Here is a 19,796-nt window from a genome sequence, read left to right as displayed (position 1 = left end):
CTTCAAGAGACCTCTAGTGTCACACTAGTGGCTGAGCAGCATGTTCTTGGCCATCACTAACCACCTCAATGTTTCTTTCTCCCAGTTGTCACAGACGAAACCCTGAGCTTCATCCAGAAAAGCCGACGTCTGCTTGTTGTCCTGAGCCCCAACTACGTCTTGCAGGGGACACAGGCCCTGCTGGAGCTCAAGGCTGGTCTAGAGAATATGGCCTCCAAGGGCAACATCAAAGTCATTCTAGTGCAGTACAAAGCCATCAAGAAGAGCAAAGTGAAGGAGCTGAAGCGGGCCAAGGCGGCCTTGACTGTCATTAAATGGAAAGGCGAGAAATCCAAATTCCCGAAGGGCAGATTCTGGAAGCAGTTGAAGGTGGAAATGCCAGTGAAAAAAATTAGCAGGAGTATGAGCCTTGATGGGCTCATACGTATCCCTGAAAAATGTTTGACACCATCAGAAAACAAAACAAGTCAAACTGCAAAATTCCACAAGCTAGGCCAGGGAGTGGGAAGGAACTCAGGATTTTTGCCTTGAAGGACTGTGTCCCAGACACTACAATTTGGAATCTATGCACTGTTCCCAAGCATTTCAGAGGACAGTCATGCCTCCCTGCAGCTTTTCTACTGCCCTGGCAGTAGAGAGACCAAAGATGTGTACACCTTCTCTCTGCAGCCAGCACCTTGTGATAGCATGGTATTTGTATAGGCCAGTACTCCTAGATCCAGTTCCTATGGGACCTTCGTTACCATCCAGGACAGAGCTTTCCTCTCCTAAGAACCTTCACTCCTTCCTGGTTGTTGGTCCCTATTGTAGAGTCTGGGGAACATTTTGAAAGGTGGCTCCAGCCTAGAGCCTTTCACACACGTCCCAGCCATGTAGTCCTTATCACTGTGGGGTCACAGATTTCTGCTTCAGTGGGGGGAGTGTGGACTCTTGAGGATCCTCATCTTTGCTCCCTCTGTTTCTGTAAGCACAGGTGCATTCAGATAGTTTTGCAATGTGAAATGACTCTTACAAAAGCATAAAAAAAAAAAGAAAAAAAAAGAAAAAGCAGTTGTTCTAGATAGTATTTGTGTTGTAGCATTTCTACTAGTGAGTGGTGTGGGACTCTGTGATCTCCTGAGTACCCCAGATCCTTCAGGGCTGTAATGCTTGGAATCCAGGGGAGATCTCTCATTGGTGCAAGCCATGGAGCATGTCTGAGAGATGCTTTTCTGTAGAGTAAACTCAGGGACTTCACAAACACTGCAAGGAGCCCCAATTTCCTGTTGAACTCACCTTCTGTCTCGGTGCTGCTGGCTTGGGTAAACATGGTGTAAGGTGCTGCCTAGGCCTTTGTGATGACACGATACATGTTCAGCTCCCAGGAGACTCTACAAACTTACTTAAACTTTTAAAAAAACTACTAGCTGTGTCCAGCTGGGTGAGACTATGAGGGAAGGCTGAGAGAGTTGGGGTCATTCAGCCTGGAGAAGAGAAGGCTCTGGGGAGACCTTATGGTGGCCTTTTGATATTTAAAAGGGGATTTATAAGAAAGATGGGTACATACTTCTTAGCAGGGTCTGTTGTGAGAGGGTAATGATTTCAAACTAAGAGAGGGTAGATTCAGATTAGATTTAAGGAAGAAATTTTTTACAGTGAGGATGGGGAAACACTGGAACAGGTTGCCCAGAGAGATGGTAGATGTCCTGTCCCTGGAAATATTCAAAGTCAGGTTGGATGGGGCTCGAGCAACCTAATGTAGTTGAAGATGTCCCTGCCCATTGCAGGGGAGGATGGACTAAATGACCTTTAAAGGTCCCTTTCAACCCAAGTTGTTTTATGATTCTATGAAGAGTCAGTGTTCTCTGCTTGAGTATGAACAAATCATGATTTGTAATTCAGGGTTTAGATTTAAACTAGCTTTGTCTTTACAAAGCAAGTCCCTACCCATCTTGTTTCCAGCTCAGGGCTGCAGAACAGAGCATGTATCTCAGCTTCTGCAACCCTTGCACAAAACAGAAGTATAAAAAAAAACACTGGGCACCAGTCCTTGCTCCACTGGGAGAGAACAGACATAGGAGAGGACCAGGTGACTTAGGCAGACAGGCTTTTCAGACCGAGGAGGGGAGCATCTCTTTCCTTGCAGGACAGACCAAAGCACAGCAGGACCTTGGCATTGACTGGTGCTGTTGGTTACAATGTTTTCATGTAAAACTACAAGCTCTGGGGGTGCCTCCATACTCCTGTAGCACTCAATGCAAGGGCCTGCTCACTTTATTGTGAAAGTCGTTGTTATGCACCCTAAGTGCATGGTTAGTTTTTGTCAATGGTGGTTGATTCTGAGTCACCTCTGACTCATGCTTTCTGTGGGTGTCCAGTGGGTGAAGCACAGCCATTCCTAATGGTATTAGAAAAGCACTACAATTTGGAGTCTATGCACTGTACACTCAGCTGAGCAGGGAGGTTCAAGGGAATCCCAGTAAGCAGCCCAGCATTAAAGGTGTAGGGCTGAATTCTGGCATCTGCAAAGCCCCTCTCTCTTAGTGTCTTATGATTACTAATGTTATTCCAGGGCAGCGGGGGGCAACAGCCACCCATGCCATTGGGCAGGTACTGTACAAATGTGGAACAAATAAAGCTTCTTTCTCACCTTCCTCTTTATCCTTCTCCCTCCAAGTAAGCTTTGCTTTAAGCATATAAAGTTGCAGTTGGCTTTAGTGAAGGCAGTGGAGCTCCTCATCTGCTCAGAGGTGCTTAAAAGCTTTACTGTTAAGAGCTCTTATACTGTAGCTGTCTGTGGAGGGGCAGAGCTGCTTCCTATGCTCCAGAAAGTTTTGTTTGTTCAAGGTAGCACCCCAAAACCATGCTCAACTCTGTGAAGCCACTGTGATTGCATCATTTTGCCCAGCTTCACCTTTTTATATGTGGTTTCAGCATCCCTACAATCAGCTGCTGGATCTGCAGGCAGACAGAAAGCCCTGAGACCAAAGCAGAACTGTGTTAGATTCCAATTTAATCAACTAAAAAATACACATAGATTCAATTAACAACTTAGATCTCAGAACACTCCATCTCACTCTTGGCTGAGGTACCAAGGGAACTTCTGATCTTTTACTTAGTCTGATTATTTTAGGAAGTTAAATCCACCTCATTTATTTTGCTGATTTTATTCATAGTTTTAAAAAAAAACATTTGACCAGGACTTTCTCTAGCATACATTGCAGTGGCCCTTGGTGCTGTTGCAACCCTAGAACAGGATTATGGAGAGACATCAGAAGAGAACCCACAAGGCAAAAGGTGCAACAGTCTGAATGAGACCTGGGAGGTCCAGAGGGAACAGCATGGAAAGAATAGCACTGGAGCAGGCTCTACTCCTCTGGGAGCTTTACCACTGGCTTTTCTGGGAGCTGTCAGGCCAGGGGTAAACCCCAGTCCCAGCTGTAATGCAGATCTGTGAAACACCTCATATCCACCTGCCATTTCATTCTGTGCCACATGTGGTTTCTGGTGTGAGGTTCTGTTACTGCATCTGTCTAGTTCAGTTGATCCATTTGAGTTTGTGTGCTTCAACCTGATGTTTGTCAATATGCAGCTCATACAAAGTTCCTCATTGTTAAGTCATGGGGAAACAGTGTGGCACAAAGTGTAAAAAGTATCTTCCCCCCATGCCATTTGATACTGTACAGCTGTTCCAGAGTTCTCCCTTCTCTTTTCTGTATGTTTTTGCCTTTGTGTTATTTTGTCTGTGAAGTGTCAGTATTATTTGATTTTGCTTTTCAATAAAACATTTCCACTTTTGCATTTCAGTCCTTGTGCATTTCTCATAAGTACCATTTTCCTCCCCCTTGTGTCTGTGAAAGACCGTTAAGGAAAGATGACTGTGTGTAGTCCAAGCATCAAGATCTTTTGAAGACACCTCTTTAGAGGGAGGCATTTTCCTGGCTGTTTCATGGTGTGCCTGCAGAGATGCTGAGGCACCATCACTGCTACCAGGGCCATGCAAGCAGAAACAGAGACACAGTATTCAGATGTCGCCCAGCAGCGGATGTGCACACACAGAAAGTCTGATTGCTCTCTTGGCAATCACAAGATAGAAAAATGGGTAGGAAGTGCCATCCCTTTGCTTGAGAGACCAAGCCAGGGTGTTGAACTGAAATCTTGGAAATCTGCCCTAACCACAGAAATCAAACTCACTCTCAGGCTGCTTTGCTCATCACCTCCCAGGTAATTGGCTTTTCCCCTTGTTTACATGCTAGTAGGTAAGTTGAGAGAGAGTCTAGTGCTTCCAGACTATTAGGAAAATGAATACTTGTGACAATCTGTGGATTTGGATCCATGGGGATGGGATCTATGACCCGCCCCAGCTTTTATTGGGCTGGGGCAAATGTGTGGCTCTTATAATCCTGTTACATCTCTGGGGAACAATATGTGAGACACAAGTAAACCAAAAAAAAAATGCAGTGTCCTTCATAACCATGTAGTAAAGATGGAAGTTTTTTAGTATAAAGAGTATCCAGCTCTGTTGGTACTCAAACCCCCAGGGCAGCGTTACTGGTGCCTGACCCATCCCCTGCTGTTGGTGTCACTGGGAGGGACCATCCTGCTTGCACACTGTGAAGTGACCACTCACATTTTATTTCTGAGAATCTGATGCTTTTAGACTTGGCTGATCAGGATATCTTGGAATGTTTAGTTTCCAATGTAATCTCAGCTCACAAAAAAATCCTATGTGTGAGAATGTGATCATTCTCCCCTTTCAAAAAAATTTCAATTCTCAAGAAGTGTTGCAAATTCAAAATTTGTAGAAGAAAAGCCATCACTGACAGCTCAATCAAAACATTTCACTTCAGCAGTGTTGGAATCATTCACATGAATTTAACTTGTGCTTTTTGAGCAGGCAGGTAGAATAGGTGACCTCCCAAGGGCTGCTCCTACTTGCGTTTCGTTGTGGTTCTGTGATTCCAGTTTCAAAAAGAAAGACCTTTCAAACCAGCAAAGGAGCTTTTTCTTTCACAAAATGTTGAAACTTGGCTGATTTCAAAATAGATCTCAATCAGTTGCAGAAAGGTTTGAATGAGGTCTGGACTCAGTAAACTGGGAGATTGCTGCAAATTCTTTGTGCCTTTAAAATAGGGTGGTAAGAACTTTTCACAGCTTCAAGTGACAGTTCTGACAGAACTGACTTTTAAACCTAATTTTTTGTTTCAATGAATCAGTGTTTTCCTGTGTGTGTTGGCAATAAAATCCCCCCAAACCTTATATACAAGAAAAAAATACTCCAAATTGTTTCACTTGAATTCCAGTATTATGTTCAAGAACCAAAGAGTGCCTTACTTGTCTCCAATATACTATTACTGTTCAATATTTTTTCCAACCCCAAGTTTTCAGTTCCCAAATAATCTAGTACCAATGAATTTTACAGCTACTCACATATCTTTGAAAGAAAAACTCTGCTCTGTACAGTATTAAAATAAGATGCATCCAGGTGCAACATTGTGTCCCTTCTGCATAAGGAAATAAGGAGATAAGGAAAGAAACAGCCAAGTGCTGGAAGACTAAGAGGCATTGCTGTTGCAGGGAAGGAGTGGTAATTCTATTTATGTAAAAGACCAGTGTTCCACTTGCAGAGAAGAAAGGGAGTCTCCAGGCTGAGGAATCAAGGCTTTACCAGTGTGAAAGGTGATGGAAGTAGCAGAGAGCTCTTCTTCTTAGAAGAGCTCTTGGCAAAACATTGCTACAAGGTTCTTCTCACTGAGGGTGCAAGAGCTCTTACTCCAGTGCTTTCTGTCCTGCTTGAACAGCACCTTTCCTTGGGCTCCCCCCACCTTAGGCACCAGCACACAGTAAGTGGGTGGGGTTTTTTTAAGTTTTTACAGTTCTGTTAATCAGCTTTGCTTAATTGCTAAGTGCTGCAGCCCTATTAAGTGACATCCTTTCCAGTGTTCATCCAGTAGCCATGACACCTTCAATATGCTTGGCTGCATCCCAAGCCATAACTCAAAGTTCAAGGACATCCTTCAGGGTTACTGCTTTTCAACATTCATAATTAAAGAGCTGCTTCTTTCGCCTGGCATCTCTCCAGCTAGGTATCTTGCTGAGCTCTACAAACTGCAATCAACCCCAAGAAATGCTTTGAAGGACAGCATTTTCACCCCCCATCTAGGGCTAGGGGAACTGATGAAGAGGTTTAAGGCTGATATTTTTGCTTTCTAAGTTTGGAGGCTTCCATTTCTAGATGAGAGGACATGAGAGGGAGGAAGGTGGGTCTCAGCCTCAGCAGTTCGAGCTGTGGCACAATTAAGTGATTGCTTCGTTTTATTCCCCTGGGGTGAAGGGCTGCTAGAGCTGTGGGCAGGTGGTTCCTGAGCCTGCACGTCCCTGGGCAGCAGTGATGCCATGTGGGATAGGAGTCAGAGTGTGGTCCTGGCTTATCCAGCTATCCTGGCTCCTCATTTACCACTTCAACCTTCACAAAAACCTATTGCAAAGCAAAAACACTGCTGTTGCTCCTGCATTCCCAGCTGAAGGGAGCAGAGGCAAATTGAAAATCATAGGGTTTCCTCCAGGTTTCCCTCTGAGACAAGGGGGAATCTCTGCAGGTTATGCCATCAAACAGCTTCCTTTGGCTTTTCTCTCCCCGTTCTCTCCCCCTTGCGCACCCCAACTCCTCTGCTTTTGCACTCTTAGATACCACCGAAGCCGTGTTTGACTTCATCCAGAGGAGCCGCAGGATGATCGTGGTCCTGAGTCCTGATTACTTGACAGAGAAGAGCATCAGCCTCCTGGAGTTCAAGCTGGGCATCATGTGCCAGAACGCCATCGCCACCAAGCTCATCGTGGTGGAGTACAGGCCGCTGCAGTGCACCCACCCCAGCATCCTCCAGCTGAAGGAGTCTGTCTCCTTCGTCACCTGGAAAGGGGAGAAGTCCAAGCGCTCCGGCTCCCAGTTCTGGAAGGCGTTGCGGCTGGCCCTGCCGCTGCGGAGCCTGAGCGCCGGCACGGGCTGGAACGAGAGCTGCTCCTCCCAGTCAGACATCAGCCTGGACCCTGTCCAGAGGAGACGGAGCCGGTTGAAAGGGCAGCCTGACCCACGGGAGGTCACAGCAGGGACTCTGGCTCCTGGAGGGGCAGGCCCGGCTGCCGAGTCAAAGGCCAAACACCGAGCCAAGCACTTCTTGACGTGCCGGTGTTGCGGGACCCCTTGCGGCAGCAGCAACAGACTCCAGCGCAAGCCCCGGCCCGTGGCTGAGCCCAGGTGGGACACGCATCTCTGCAAGCTGGGCTCGGGCAGGCCCACGGTGCAGGGGGGACAGGGCAGAAGTCGACCCGAGCCCGCGCCAGCACAGGCCCCCTCTCTTGCCCTCTGCCATTACAGCGACCTGTCCAACAACAATGACTTCTACGTACTCTAGCCGAGAGGCTGACAGCACCACAGGTGCTGGGCCCACTAAAGAAACTCCCTGCAGCCTCAGCTAAGATATTTTTACAGTATCACAGGCTGGCGAGGTGTTGTTCCCCGTCGGTGCCTTCCCAGCATGGAGGACTGCAGCAACATCACTCGTGCTGGTGACCTGAGGCAGGGACCCGCAGGTGCACACAGAGCAGTGGCTGGGGGCTGCCTGCCCGGGTCTGTCTCCTAAATTTAAATTGCAAAGTCAAGCTGAAAGCGTGTTTCTCTGGCCTTGCTTTTCTCCAGCTGTGGTTGTATTTGTCACAGGGCTTCTGCTGGGATCAGGCACAGGGTGGCAGGTCTACAGCCAGGAGCTGGGAGGGAGGGGAGGGAGAAGCTGTGCTCCTGGAGAGGGGTAGTGAGCCTGCATTTTTCAAAGGATCAAGCTTTCCTAATGAGAGCAACAGGAGCTCCTGCGAGTGCAGGAGTGTGCCATGCAGTACAGCGTGTTACCTACTGTGGCTTAAAAGAACTTGGTCAAAAGTTTTACAATAAGTCCCTTCTCTCCCAATAAAACTGATTTCTTTAACCTGCTGTTGTTACAAGTGCCGTGGGAACTGGTAAATGCTGAAGCCTTGTTCACCAGGCAGTGCCTGAGGAGGTGGTTTGCCCGAGTTGGCTGTGGTCTCCTCCAGTTCTCAGTGCTCCTGTGCTTGGTCCCTCTCCCAGCTTCACCATATGATGAATTTGTTCTGTCAGTTGCATGGCCATTCATGCAGCAAGTAAGAAACCCATGACAAATCTAGGGAAATAGGATTTTTTAAAATTCTCCAAGTAGTCAATGAGCTCAGGGATAGAAGCAAGACCTAAAACACTTACAAAAACCTCAGGCACTGAAGCTGAGAGGTCAAAACTCAACCACATGTCATTAAATAACTGAAAGAGCCTTTGAAGAGTCTCCCTGGGGGTGCTGTTTCATCAGCCCTCTGAGCCAGCTGTCAGCAGTGTTTCTCACTCTTCAGCTGCAATGAAAACTTCATTTGCCTCATTCTACTTTGGGTAACACCTTCTCTCCCCACTGAGGAAGGTGCTAACCCTGAGGGTCAGCCCCTCTCTTCCAGCTGATACTCAGACACGCCAGACCAGGTAATACACTGTGTTTGTTTTCTTATCCTTCACCACTCTGGTCAGTCTAGTTGTTGCCTCTCGAGTAATTATTTTTCTTCTGCCTAGGAAATACAAACTGAATCCTTGGGGTACAGTGTCTGTGGGCCCCAGGACAAACCCTTATCTGATGCCCTCAGGTGCAGCCCCAGTGAAATTGCTGGAGCCATGAGGAAGGAAGGGGCCACATCTCACCCATTTTATTAGCACTGAAGCCTAGTTATAATTCTTAATCCACCTTCCTTCCCTGAGCAGCCCCTCTTCCCCACTACTGACCCCACTTTTCCTATCCTTTCTGAGATCAAGAACAGCTGATGTCTCTCCTGTTGGAAGTCTCTCTGAGCTGAATCCTAACAGCTCTGCTGCAACAGACCAAGAAAATAAAACCCAAAAAACATGGTGCTGAGTCAATCTAAATAAAATAAGGTCATGCTCCCCAGGCATGGATTTCTCAGTAATTTCAGACAGCTTTTAATTGGCTCAGAAATGTTTTGTCCATATGTGGCCATTCTCAGTGATCAAAGAGCAGGAGCAGGAATAAGGTATTTGGAAAGTGAGCTGATAAATTGCCAAATGCTTTGTGAGCACTAATCAAAATACCATTAAATTGTTAAATGGTTCCAGTTGTTTACAGCTACATGTGGGGTGGTCAATGAGTCTGGTAGAGCTGAAAACACAAGCTACAAAATACAAATAATTTGCAATCAGTAAACCTCCAGAGTCAGCATATTTGTTATTTGTTGGCATTTAAACAGCTTTTATTTACAGACTTTGCCCTTACTTGACTGTGGTGTTGTCTCAGTCAACTACAGTAATCCAAAGATGCAGGAAACAACAGCTGGAGCTTGTAGCAGATGTACAAAATGGCCAAATCCAGCATTTTTGGGCAAACGGTCATCTCTGCATGAAAGAAGAAATGCACACCAGTAAGGACCATTGCTTCTCCTGTTGCTTCAACGGAGCTAGTACAATTTTACTACCCACCAAAGTGACCCAGGGTTTTCATTGCTCTTGTAAGACAGGTTCATGTAGGTGTTCGTGCTACGTACCATTACTGGTCATGCTGTGGAGAGGGTGCATCTCTAAAACGACATAATAAATGCACCACTCAGGCCCCTTTTGTAAAGATGTTAATGAGACACATAAATGTTGCAGAATGGCTCACAGAAGAATGACTTTAATTCTTCATAATACCAGACACCATAATGGCCAGACACAAGGGACAAGTTTACGCTGTTATGCTTGTAATCAGGCTAATGATTTGTACTTTACTGAAACATATCAGCCACTAAGTCATTTGGCTTGAAAACATCAAAGAGTTTTCCAACTCATCAGTATTTGTTCAAGTGAATAATCAGCCTCACCCTTAATATCGTGCCTGATTGTTGTTTTGCCTGGCTTTTGCTTCCAGACAGGGTTCTTCTTCTGCCTTCCTCTGCTGCAGCAAAGAGACTTCTCAGGGATGGTTCTGTCTATCAGGGCATTTGCACTCTGTTGCCAAATCATCTGGCAATCCATTGCCCAGGAAAGGTTTTTTCTCAAACTTTCCAAAAAGTTTTCTTCTTTTTCTTTGCTGTTTAATCATTTTCAGACCGTGGGTGGCAGAGAAGTCTCTCCTGTCACCTGGGCTGTGCAAGGAGGTGAATTCCCTGGCCCCTGTTTATTCACTGCTTCCCACTGACTCTTTCCTTCATGCTGCCACATTTCAGTGGGAAACCAGACTTCATTGTTCATCCACTCCAACACCTTTTCCAAAGAGGTGGTGTGGCTGAGGTCCCCCCCAGCACTTTGCCTGCATAATCTTAGATTAATTTTTGTGTTACACTGCATGGTACCTGCCTGGGGCCTGTTCATCAGGCAATCCAGATCACACTGCATGCTTGATGAAGCGGGAAATAGCCAGGACAGACAATCCTTGTGCCATCTGCCGCTGTCATTAGCAAATGATGTTTTATTTATCTCCAGATCAGCCATGAAGGCACTGACTTCCATTAGATGCATGTTCAATGACAAGTTCTCATTTTTGGGGATCTACAGGTTAATGGATGAAGGACCAAAACCCTGCTGGTAATAGGGTTATGCTTACAAAACATTACCACATCTATGCACCTACAGTTACCAGCCAGGCTGGAAATCCTATTGATGGAAAAGGTCATTTGGGAGTATCTGCCTTCAGTGAGTCATGTTCACTGGCTACTAATTAATTATGCTGGCACCTTGAAATTTCATATATGGAAAATTCCATACTGACCGGTCTGGGAATGAGTCTGCAGTGACCCATACAGATTCACAAAGAATCTGAGTTTCCCTTTCATAGGAAATCCCATTGTTTTGAATAGGTTTTTTTCTCCTCTCTTGTCATCAATCAAAGCACAAATAGCACAAGATGATGTAAAAAATTTCCATGAAAGAAATGTTTTCTTAGCAATCTATATACATAGGAGATGGAAAAATATTTAATTCCCATTTTAACTTTCACTCATTTTAACATAAACATGTTTTGAAAAGTTTTTAAACAAAGCTCAAAATGTGCTATGCCAAGAGAGTAAAAAACATATTGGTACTTCCCTTCTGTTTTCCTTACAGCATGGTTTGTTAAGACTAGTATCTTTTAAAGCACTTCAACTTAAATGAAAGCAGCATTTTCCTTTGATAAAGGGCTTCCATTCTAAACCATCAGATCTGCATCACTTATCACACTTGCCCTTTTCTGCATATTGGCCCAGCATTCTCAATTTTCAGTATTTGCAGTTTCTCACTCTTCTAAGATTTATTAAAGAATTAGGTCAGGGCTGCCATGAGCTCCTCAACCAACCCTCTAGCAATTGAAAAGCCTCCAACTGTATTCTTATAGCAACTGCAAAAAATCAACATGTTTGCATATCAGATCGTATCAGCTCCTCAAATCTCACTCATGTTTTTGTATCAGGTCCAAGAACTTGGCTGTGGATAATGCCTTGCTACTTTTTTCCTCTTATATATTGCCAACACAAATGGGGATGTCTCTGAAGACAGTAATCCATACTTTCTGCTTTTCTCACACTCTTTCAGTGCACACTGTTGCCAGTGAAAGGAAATTCAGCTCCATTCATGCTTAAATTTTAATTGCATGCTCCTTTCTGGAGGCAGGCAAGAATTGCATCTAACGTCTTGTTTCACATCTCTGCCTCAAAAGTGTCTGCTCCACTTGTAGTGATGCAGGAGAGCAGCTGCTTATTCCTGTCCAGTCTTACTAGCACATCTTAATTTACCTGCATTTAGCATCTTGATGGAGTCAGGCAGCATTTCAGACTCACTCACTATAACTTTTAGATTTACACATATGAAAAAAATGGAACGAACAACAAATAACTTGTTATTGTCCCTTAATGTCTGTCTGCATGCATGTTGGCTGGTTTCAACCAGCCCAGCAGCACAATCCTGCCAGAGCCCTGGTTCACTCAAACAACAGTAAATGCTCAGTTGGTCCACTTTTGCCCAGAACTTGGCACGAAGCTGGACCTGAATGGAAAAAAGTGAGGACCTCCGGGCTATGTCAAAACCTGGTTACTGCCCAGCTTCTCAAATGACAATCAGACCCCATATATGGGTCTATACCAACCGAGATGATTTAGCTTCCCAGCCTAATTTCTAGACTAGCTATCCCTCTTTTCTTGCCTGTTTCTATCTGAAGCTTTTGAATAATTATTGTCATGCACACAAGCAGCATCCATATATTTCCAGCTGCTTCTACCAGCCTGACTGTTAGAAAGAAATTCACCATCTGGCTGGACTCTAGCCTACCTGCTTGCTTTCTTTTTCTCATTTATACCTCACTGAACTATAGCAGCTTGCCTCCTGCCCTTATACCCTTGCTATAACAGTATCTGGACAATTCACTCTCTATCATATTCCTTCTCTCCCTCCTCCATGGGTGAGGAAGTGTATGCCAGGTGCCACACAGATGTCAGGGGCCACTTTCTGCTCTCAAGAGGCTTTGTTCTCATTTTGTGCAATCCCAGCTGCCATCCATCACCTGGCAGTAAATTTCCTGCAGGTACACTCAGTCTCCCCAGCTTGGCCCTGCACACAGTGAGGAGGTTGACACAGCAGATGCTTTTGAGCAGTGACTTAATCAGTAAACGTGGTCCAAATCTGTGTGCAGGCACATGTCTGCCAGTTACCAGCATAATGCTGGAGCATCCAGAGCCGAGCAGCCTGCAGGGTGTCACCTCCTGTCACTGGCTGCTTCAGTTTGGTGTGTAGCTTTTATTTAGTCTCTCAAAAGTGATGTTGTGAAAGGAGATGGAACAAGGAAAAGTGTGACAGAGAAAATAGATCACATCATTCCAATTAAAAAAAAAAATACATTCATACTGTTGTTTTCAGTCATACTTTTATTTATGGTAGACTTATCTTTTTGGGTTTTTTTGTGTTTTTAATACAGCACTTGGCAGGCAAATAGCAGCTCTGCATTACAGTGCTACAAATTAAAACTGTGGCCATTGCACAGACTAAAGGTAACCCTTATTATTCCCAAAAGCAGGCTCTAGGACTCTTGTTGAGAATTCACAGCTGCCCGGCTGGCACGGTAACAGCACTTCCCACTAGCTGCTGTCACCTTCATTGCTCAGTTTGGAATAACTACTGCATTATGTGATTTCATTTATTTTCTCTCAGGTTGGCATTTGGCCTTTCTTTTTAAATAGCATATGCTGTAACCTCCCTCCCCTTATAACTAGGGATAGTTAGAAGCTCTTGCTACCTCTTATCCCTGGCTGCAGAAGCAGAGCAGGATTAATAGTAGGCAGTAAGTTACATTAATATTTTCCTTCATTTTTGAAAGGCAGAAAGCACCAAATAAGTAACCTTGCTAGCAGGTGGCAGGGAAAATCCTTGCAACAAGTCCCACCTGCAGCAACTCCTTTACTGCCTCAAGCCTTAAGTGTCGCCCTGTGATCTGATCAATCAATGCTTATTAATTACATCAGCTGTGTCTGAGGAATATAGCTAGCCAAGCAAGCCCTCACAGAAATGACTGAGAAGCAGGTCTAGGTTGAGGTATATCACCATATGCTTGTTTTGGAAGTTGGATGTTGAAGCTAATGTCACCAGAGATTAGTTTTCCTATGGATCATTATGGTAAAGTATAATTTACTGTCTCCCTTAAATAAAAACTCTGAGAGGTGGGTTTCTGAGTGCTTCCAGATACTTTACTCTCTAGGTATCTGCAGAGCAGAGAGATAAATTTTGCATCCATTAGGCTTAGTTTGTTCATTTGAAAGGCAGCCTCTGTGTTGTCTCGATGGAAAAACTGAAGGCAAGTGTGTTGGTGCTTCCCTGCCACTTTCAAAATTAGCTCCTTTGAATTTTGGGGATTCCCAGTACTTGCAGTGCTCTCTCTCCTGTGTATCCTCTTGTCCTGTTACATGCCAAATAGATGTTTTAACTACTTAACTTAATACTCTGTAGTGCTCTCTTTCCCCTGGACTAGCTGTTGCAATGCATAAATTACTTTGAACAACCTTAGTTTAGATGAAACACTTTTTTTCCCTTTTTTTTTTCTCTTTATATGTATATACACACTTTTTTTTTTAATGACTGTTTACTGCTTCATCTCTGTTGGTCTATTTGGTTCTGAAGAGATGCACAAGATCTTGCAAAAGCCTGATGTTGTTCATGATTTGCTCTGTACAGAAGCAGCCAGATGATCAGTAAAGATGAACACAAGTGAAATCCATAACTAGTTTGTACCTGTCCTGCTGTGCCATCCACTGTAGCCCATTAACATACTGGGAGTATATCTCACCTTTCTGAAGTGCCTGTGGAGTGTAGGGGGAAATGTAAGCAGGTTGTTTTGTCTTTTTCTTCATTTTCAGGGAAGTTTGGGCTCCTAATATATGGGTGAAGGTTTAATTTCTTTTTTGCCTTGTAGCTGGAGCCTTCTAGCAGCTGTGCTTCCCTATCAACCCTTGCTATGTTTCTAGGGCTGGACAATCATCTACAGAGATGAGTGGTGTTTTCCATAGATGAAGTCAGGTAGTCCCCTTCAGGTGCAGCCTAAGAGGCAGGTTATCCTCACAGGACGTGCAACCAGCAGCTTCCACCTCCCTCTGCATTAAGCCCACACCAGAAAGGTCAGTAAGTGGCTGGCCAGGGGCCCAGCAGAGAGAATGGTGGCATGGGGGGCTTGGTCGTGGATTGTCCTGCTCAGAGCACTTCTGCTGGCATCCACCTCTCCTGAGCACTGGATTAATTCACATTTTTACCACAGGACGATGCACCTTGCCACTCTGATGAGGCAGCTCTTTTGAGACATCTTACTTGCTCTGGACACCCTTGCATGGAGACATCAGCCCTTGTTGCGTTAATGTGCATAGAAGGAGTGCTGTGATATTTGCTCTGTGCTTAGGATGGGAGCTCTTCTAGCTTCCCCCACCTACTTCATACACAGATACACACACTTCAAGCTGTCCAGTGTATCTCAAGAGAGTGGAAAGTATTTGCTAAAAATATTTGTGCACAAGTTATTTATGGCCTGGCCCACATCAACCCTGTGGCAGCCGTTACGCAACACCACACAAAGAAGCCCTTATCTGGAGGAGCACACAGCCAGTTTTACAGCCCACGAGTCACCAAGAGGCAACCCTATTGGCTTTTCTATCAAATCCTAGGAATTTGCGGCCTGGACATTCAATTTAGATGTCAAATCTTGTCAAGCAGACTCTGCCAAGCTGCTTTCTAATGCTTTCCAATTCAAAGGGAGCTCTAGTAGAGAGGATCATAAAATGCTGCACCACTCCAAGGCATAGTACCTTTATACCAAAACAACTAGGGATAGAGAAAGCAGATCTCCCTGGCTGAAATTTAGTTCAAGATTATAATTATTTTCACTTCCTACGTGTTGCAGAAAGCATTCCCCCTATGGAAAGTGAAGGAGCTGGGCACAGAAATCGGATCTGGCTCACAAATGTACTTCACTGCTAGAGAGCATACCTGGCCTAGGTAACTTTTGGCTCAAAGCCTACTAAAGCTGTGGAAGTTCATAAAACTCTTCTTTTTTTTTTTCTCTCTTTTTTTTTTTTGTTTTTTTTTTTTAAGTTTATGTCTAACACTGAAAAACAAAAATTACTCGAAATTCACTGCAAAGGAGATCCAGCCTCTTGTTCTGAACAATCTCCACCTTCATACTGTCCTTTTGGTTACACTTATGCTCTGCAGTGGCCTTAAGGATGCTGATCTCTAAAAGCTCTGTACCAAATATTCCAGCCTCACCTATTATGGTGAGGACATGAGAACAGAGTTCACACAAGTAAGAAAGCAGAAGAGACTTTAGAAATCATAACACTGGTGGGATGCAAATGTATTAAAGGAATGACAGGAATACTAGCACTTCTCTGCCCAGCTGCTTAGTACCAGTGCCTTTGAGTCAGTAGGCAGAGCATAATTGGAGCATAATTCCTCTGATCATTTATGAGATGGGAGAGGGAAAATCAATGAAAGACTGGCTGCTATCGAGATAGAATTGTACACATTAGTTTCCCCTTCTCCATAAGGTCACTTACCTTCTCAAGGAATTCTCTTTGATACACTTTGTTTCATCAGATCTTTGGTGACAGGTCCTTATAATTTCTTTATCTGTTCAGATGGGATGCTTAGTAATAACTTGCATAAATTGGCTTCTGGAAAGGCTTTTCCCTGGAGCCCCTCTCTGCCCTCCTTTTAAGGTAAGTGTTGCACTCATCCTTTTCCACTCCTTTGGGACATCTGCTGTCATCTTTGCCACTTCAAATGCAATCACTAATGGTTCAGAGGTTTAGTTCAGCTAATTCTTTAGTTCAGGTCTAAATCAATTATGAACTACTAAGATCAGTGGCAAACTAACGTGCAATAACAACCTAATGCACTAGAGATTATCAGACATCTGCTGCTGTGGTTTCCTTCCTGAGAAGTACTTTGTTGCTATCAGAAGCAAGATCTTGAACACTTGGTTATGAAGCAGTCAAAAAACAGGAAGAAAGTTTTAAAAGCCTCAGAATAATTGTTGTAGACAATCAGGATTTTCAGGCTGATCCAATTTTGTCTGCACTATTTTCTGGTCACCAGCGATGGTAAAGCTAAGCATGACCAGCATCCACATGTGCTGAAGTTGGCAATGAAGAAAGGCAAACAGAGTTTGCCCATCTAAGAGCAGTCCATGTCTTACAAACACCTTCTGAGTCAATCTACCTGCTTATAAAACCTGCTTAGCAAGAGCAGGGCCTGGCTCAAACCGAGCCCCTCCGATGGTCTTGCTCGGTGCCATCTAGTGGCTGGTGGGACTGGGGGCTCTTGGGGAAGAGCAGAGAATTTGTAGAAAGACCCATTTTTTTTGGAAGTGAGCACTGCAAGTAACACTTGTTCTTGGAGGCATAAAGTTCAAAATCGGATCAGCCCACTCCTAAACATCTGCTGTTATTAATCAAGTCACAGAATCCATGGCAGAGCCCAGCACCGACAGGGCTCAGTGGAGTTTGGCTAACTATAGCCTAAAAAAGCCCTGCAGGAAACAATCTGTGAAAGTGAGTATTGTGTAGAGAAACAAAGAAAAGGAGCATCCTTAAAAAAAGCATGTTGAATGTGATACTATGGGTATCCAGCATGGATATGGAGCCAACAGCCAGAGGTTTCAAACGTGGTTACAGACTTTGTGTCTTTCCCTGTTCCTTTTAAGTCCTTCTGCAGGAGGTCTATGGGATTGAACAATTGGAGCCAAACATTCCTCTCCTACCAACAGTATCCTAGCTGATGACACTGATTTGCAGAACATCCTAATTAAGACTAAGTTCTTAGGTGCAACTGTAGGTATTGTAATATCCAAATGAAAAAGGCTTTGAAGTTGGCAACTGAGCAAGTCATCTAATGCAGCCCCTTCTATTTCATTCACAGATCAGTTGAGTAGGACTTTGGTTTCTTGTGAGGTTTTTCTTGCTCTGTTTTTGTTGTTTTGGTTGGTTTTGGTGTGTTGTGGTTTGTTGTGTTGTGGTTTGTTTGTTTGTGTTGGTTGGTTTAGTTTGGGGTTTTTTGGAAGCAGGCAGTGTTTGGATTTTTTTCTCACCCTAGTGAGTGGTTTGAAAGAATGGCTCCCAGCCTGCCTGGAATATTCCTCTTAATTGATCTTTGCACAAAAGTTCAAGAATATTTCTGGGATTAAGTTTTCCATTAAAATGAATTTATAGTCTCAAATTTTGTTGTTGTAGTTTAGTGAACATTAGTACTCAAAGTGCCTTTCTTAATGTTTTTGTCTGTGTGTGTTAAAAAATATTAGTATTTACTTATCAAAACATCTAGATTGAACCTGAGTTTCTGTAAAATGGACAGTTTATATAAAAAAAAACACCAAAAAAAAGCATTTTTCCAGCATATGATCATAATCCTATTTTTAAGAGCTGACTGTATGAGAATTTCCAAATGGAAATCTGATTTCTTTCCATTTCTGTGTTACATGGGAATCTAACTCCATTTGCTTCTTGGAATATTTATAGCAAAATTCTCCCTAATTTAGCAAAGACAGACTGGCATTTTCAAAATCTAAAGTATTAATATTTATTCTCATGTTTAAAGGAAAAAGGTTTGTTTCTGTACAGTGTTTTTGAAGTTTGCTCTCTGTGCAGCTTGGGTATCACAGCTATCTAGAGATCTACTCTAATCCCTCTCTCCCCTTGCAACTGTTTAAACAAAGATCAGTGTTACCATTTTTCCAACTAAGAGCTCTTTTTAACAGTCACTTACACAGACCATAGATCACAAAGTCTATGGCCCCATAGATCACAAAATATGAGCTCATGTTCTGATGAATCCTCAATTGTTTCCAAAGGGTTTATAGGCAACATGGTTTTGGAAAGGAATGTGGAGTGACTATTTTTGCTTCCATTATTCATCCTTTCCTTCCCCCCACCCAAATAGCCTCTTTTCAATTTCAAGGCATGTGCAGACTAGAAATAGCATCAGCCCTGGAGGATTTTCCTTTACAATTCACTCGGACATTCATTTCCCAATTTAGGGTGTCTGTTCTCAACTGTGCAGAACAGCATCTCCTTCCCTTGCTCCATCCCACATGGCTCCCAGAAAAAGCAGTGACCGGGTTTTCTTGGAGAGGGATCTTCAGAACAACTGCACTGCCTGTCTCCCAGCCAGCAGGTGTAGCACAGCCCAGTTTTTATTAATTGAAATAGAAGGTGCAAAATTCGCTGTTTTATGCTTAATAGTCACTAGAGGGCAAAGCAGGTCTCTGTAAGGCGGTCCTGCAGCCCGAAGGGAGGTTACCTGGCTCCTGCCCGTGGGTCGTGAGGCTCTGGCGTGGGGTCCTGTCTGCAGGGATGGAGCTGGGAAGTCCCAGCCTGACTGCTGGTTTGAGGTATAGTTTACCCAGAGACAGTACTTCTCGTACGTTTCTGGTTTTGGAGCACAGTGATGGCAACTTCAATCTTGTTTTGCTTATATAAGAGTATCTTGTAGGGTCAGAGCAAGGGTCCATTCAGACCAGTGTCCATCCACTCATATATCTCATTACTATGTAACGCCAAAGGAAAAACATGTTGGTCTGTTTTCCTCAGAATATCCTCCCAGCTGACTGCGGCCAAGATAATTCAGGATGCAGAGCTCAGGTTTTGTAGATAACATGTAGTTTTCTTCTTGAATTTCTGGTTGCTTTTTGCATCTCAGTAGCAGCTGGGAATCTGCAGTGCTCTTGTGCAGAAAGCCCAGAGTTTACCTTGGCATTGTGTGGGGAAAAAATACCTCCTTTTGTCCTTCTTGAATATGCTGCCTGGTTGCTTCATTGCTTGTTCCCCCTTAGCAAGCCCTTTGGGAGTTGAAGTAGCTCTGTCATGTTCTCACCTATTTGTTTCTCTTCTGGGGTAAAAATCCTTAATGAATGCAGTGGTTTGGACTCCCCTCACTAAGTTGTTCATTCTGTATGGCAGATCAGAAACCACCCCTTGGAGTCAGTGTGAAGCTTACCAGGTAAAAGTCAACTGAGAAAGACGGCAGAGGAAGATACTGGGAGAGTGAAACCTGTAGATAACAACTCCTGGGCAGCAGAATATTTTTCTTGGCATGGCTGCATTGTCACCATATGGCAGAAACCACCTGAACCAGGATAATAAAAGGTGCCAATGAAACCTTAAGCATCACATGTGTAGGAGTATATTCTGTTGATACTTTCCCAAAAGTAAGCTATTTTTGTGTTTGTGTGCACTGAAATGTCCTTGGAGAGGGCTTATGCAGCAAGAAGCCCTGACTC

General features: G+C 44.1%; 1 protein-coding gene across 6 annotated transcripts in view; it reads left to right on the top strand.

Moving 5' to 3' along the window:
- IL1RAP (interleukin 1 receptor accessory protein) overlaps positions 1-7,440 on the top strand; it is a 47,316-nt gene extending 39,876 nt beyond the window's left edge. For 4 of the 6 annotated variants that reach the window (XM_051626567.1, XM_051626568.1, XM_051626570.1 and 1 more), the window contains one exon: positions 6,667-7,440. In XM_051626567.1, the coding sequence (XP_051482527.1) occupies positions 6,667-7,391 (725 nt within the window). In that variant the 3' untranslated portion in view covers positions 7,392-7,440. Of the gene's footprint in view, positions 1-85; positions 3,781-6,666 lie in introns of those variants that run through there. The other 2 variants (XR_007890210.1, XM_051626572.1) reach the window with 2 other exon arrangements.
- Positions 7,441-19,796: the final 12,356 nt, after the last annotated feature.

Source organism: Apus apus, chromosome 8 (genome assembly GCF_020740795.1).
Source record: "Apus apus isolate bApuApu2 chromosome 8, bApuApu2.pri.cur, whole genome shotgun sequence".
Classification (NCBI taxonomy): domain Eukaryota; kingdom Metazoa; phylum Chordata; class Aves; order Apodiformes; family Apodidae; genus Apus; species Apus apus.
Note: the sequence above shows the minus strand (reverse complement) of the source record. Positions and strands in the feature narration are given on the sequence as shown.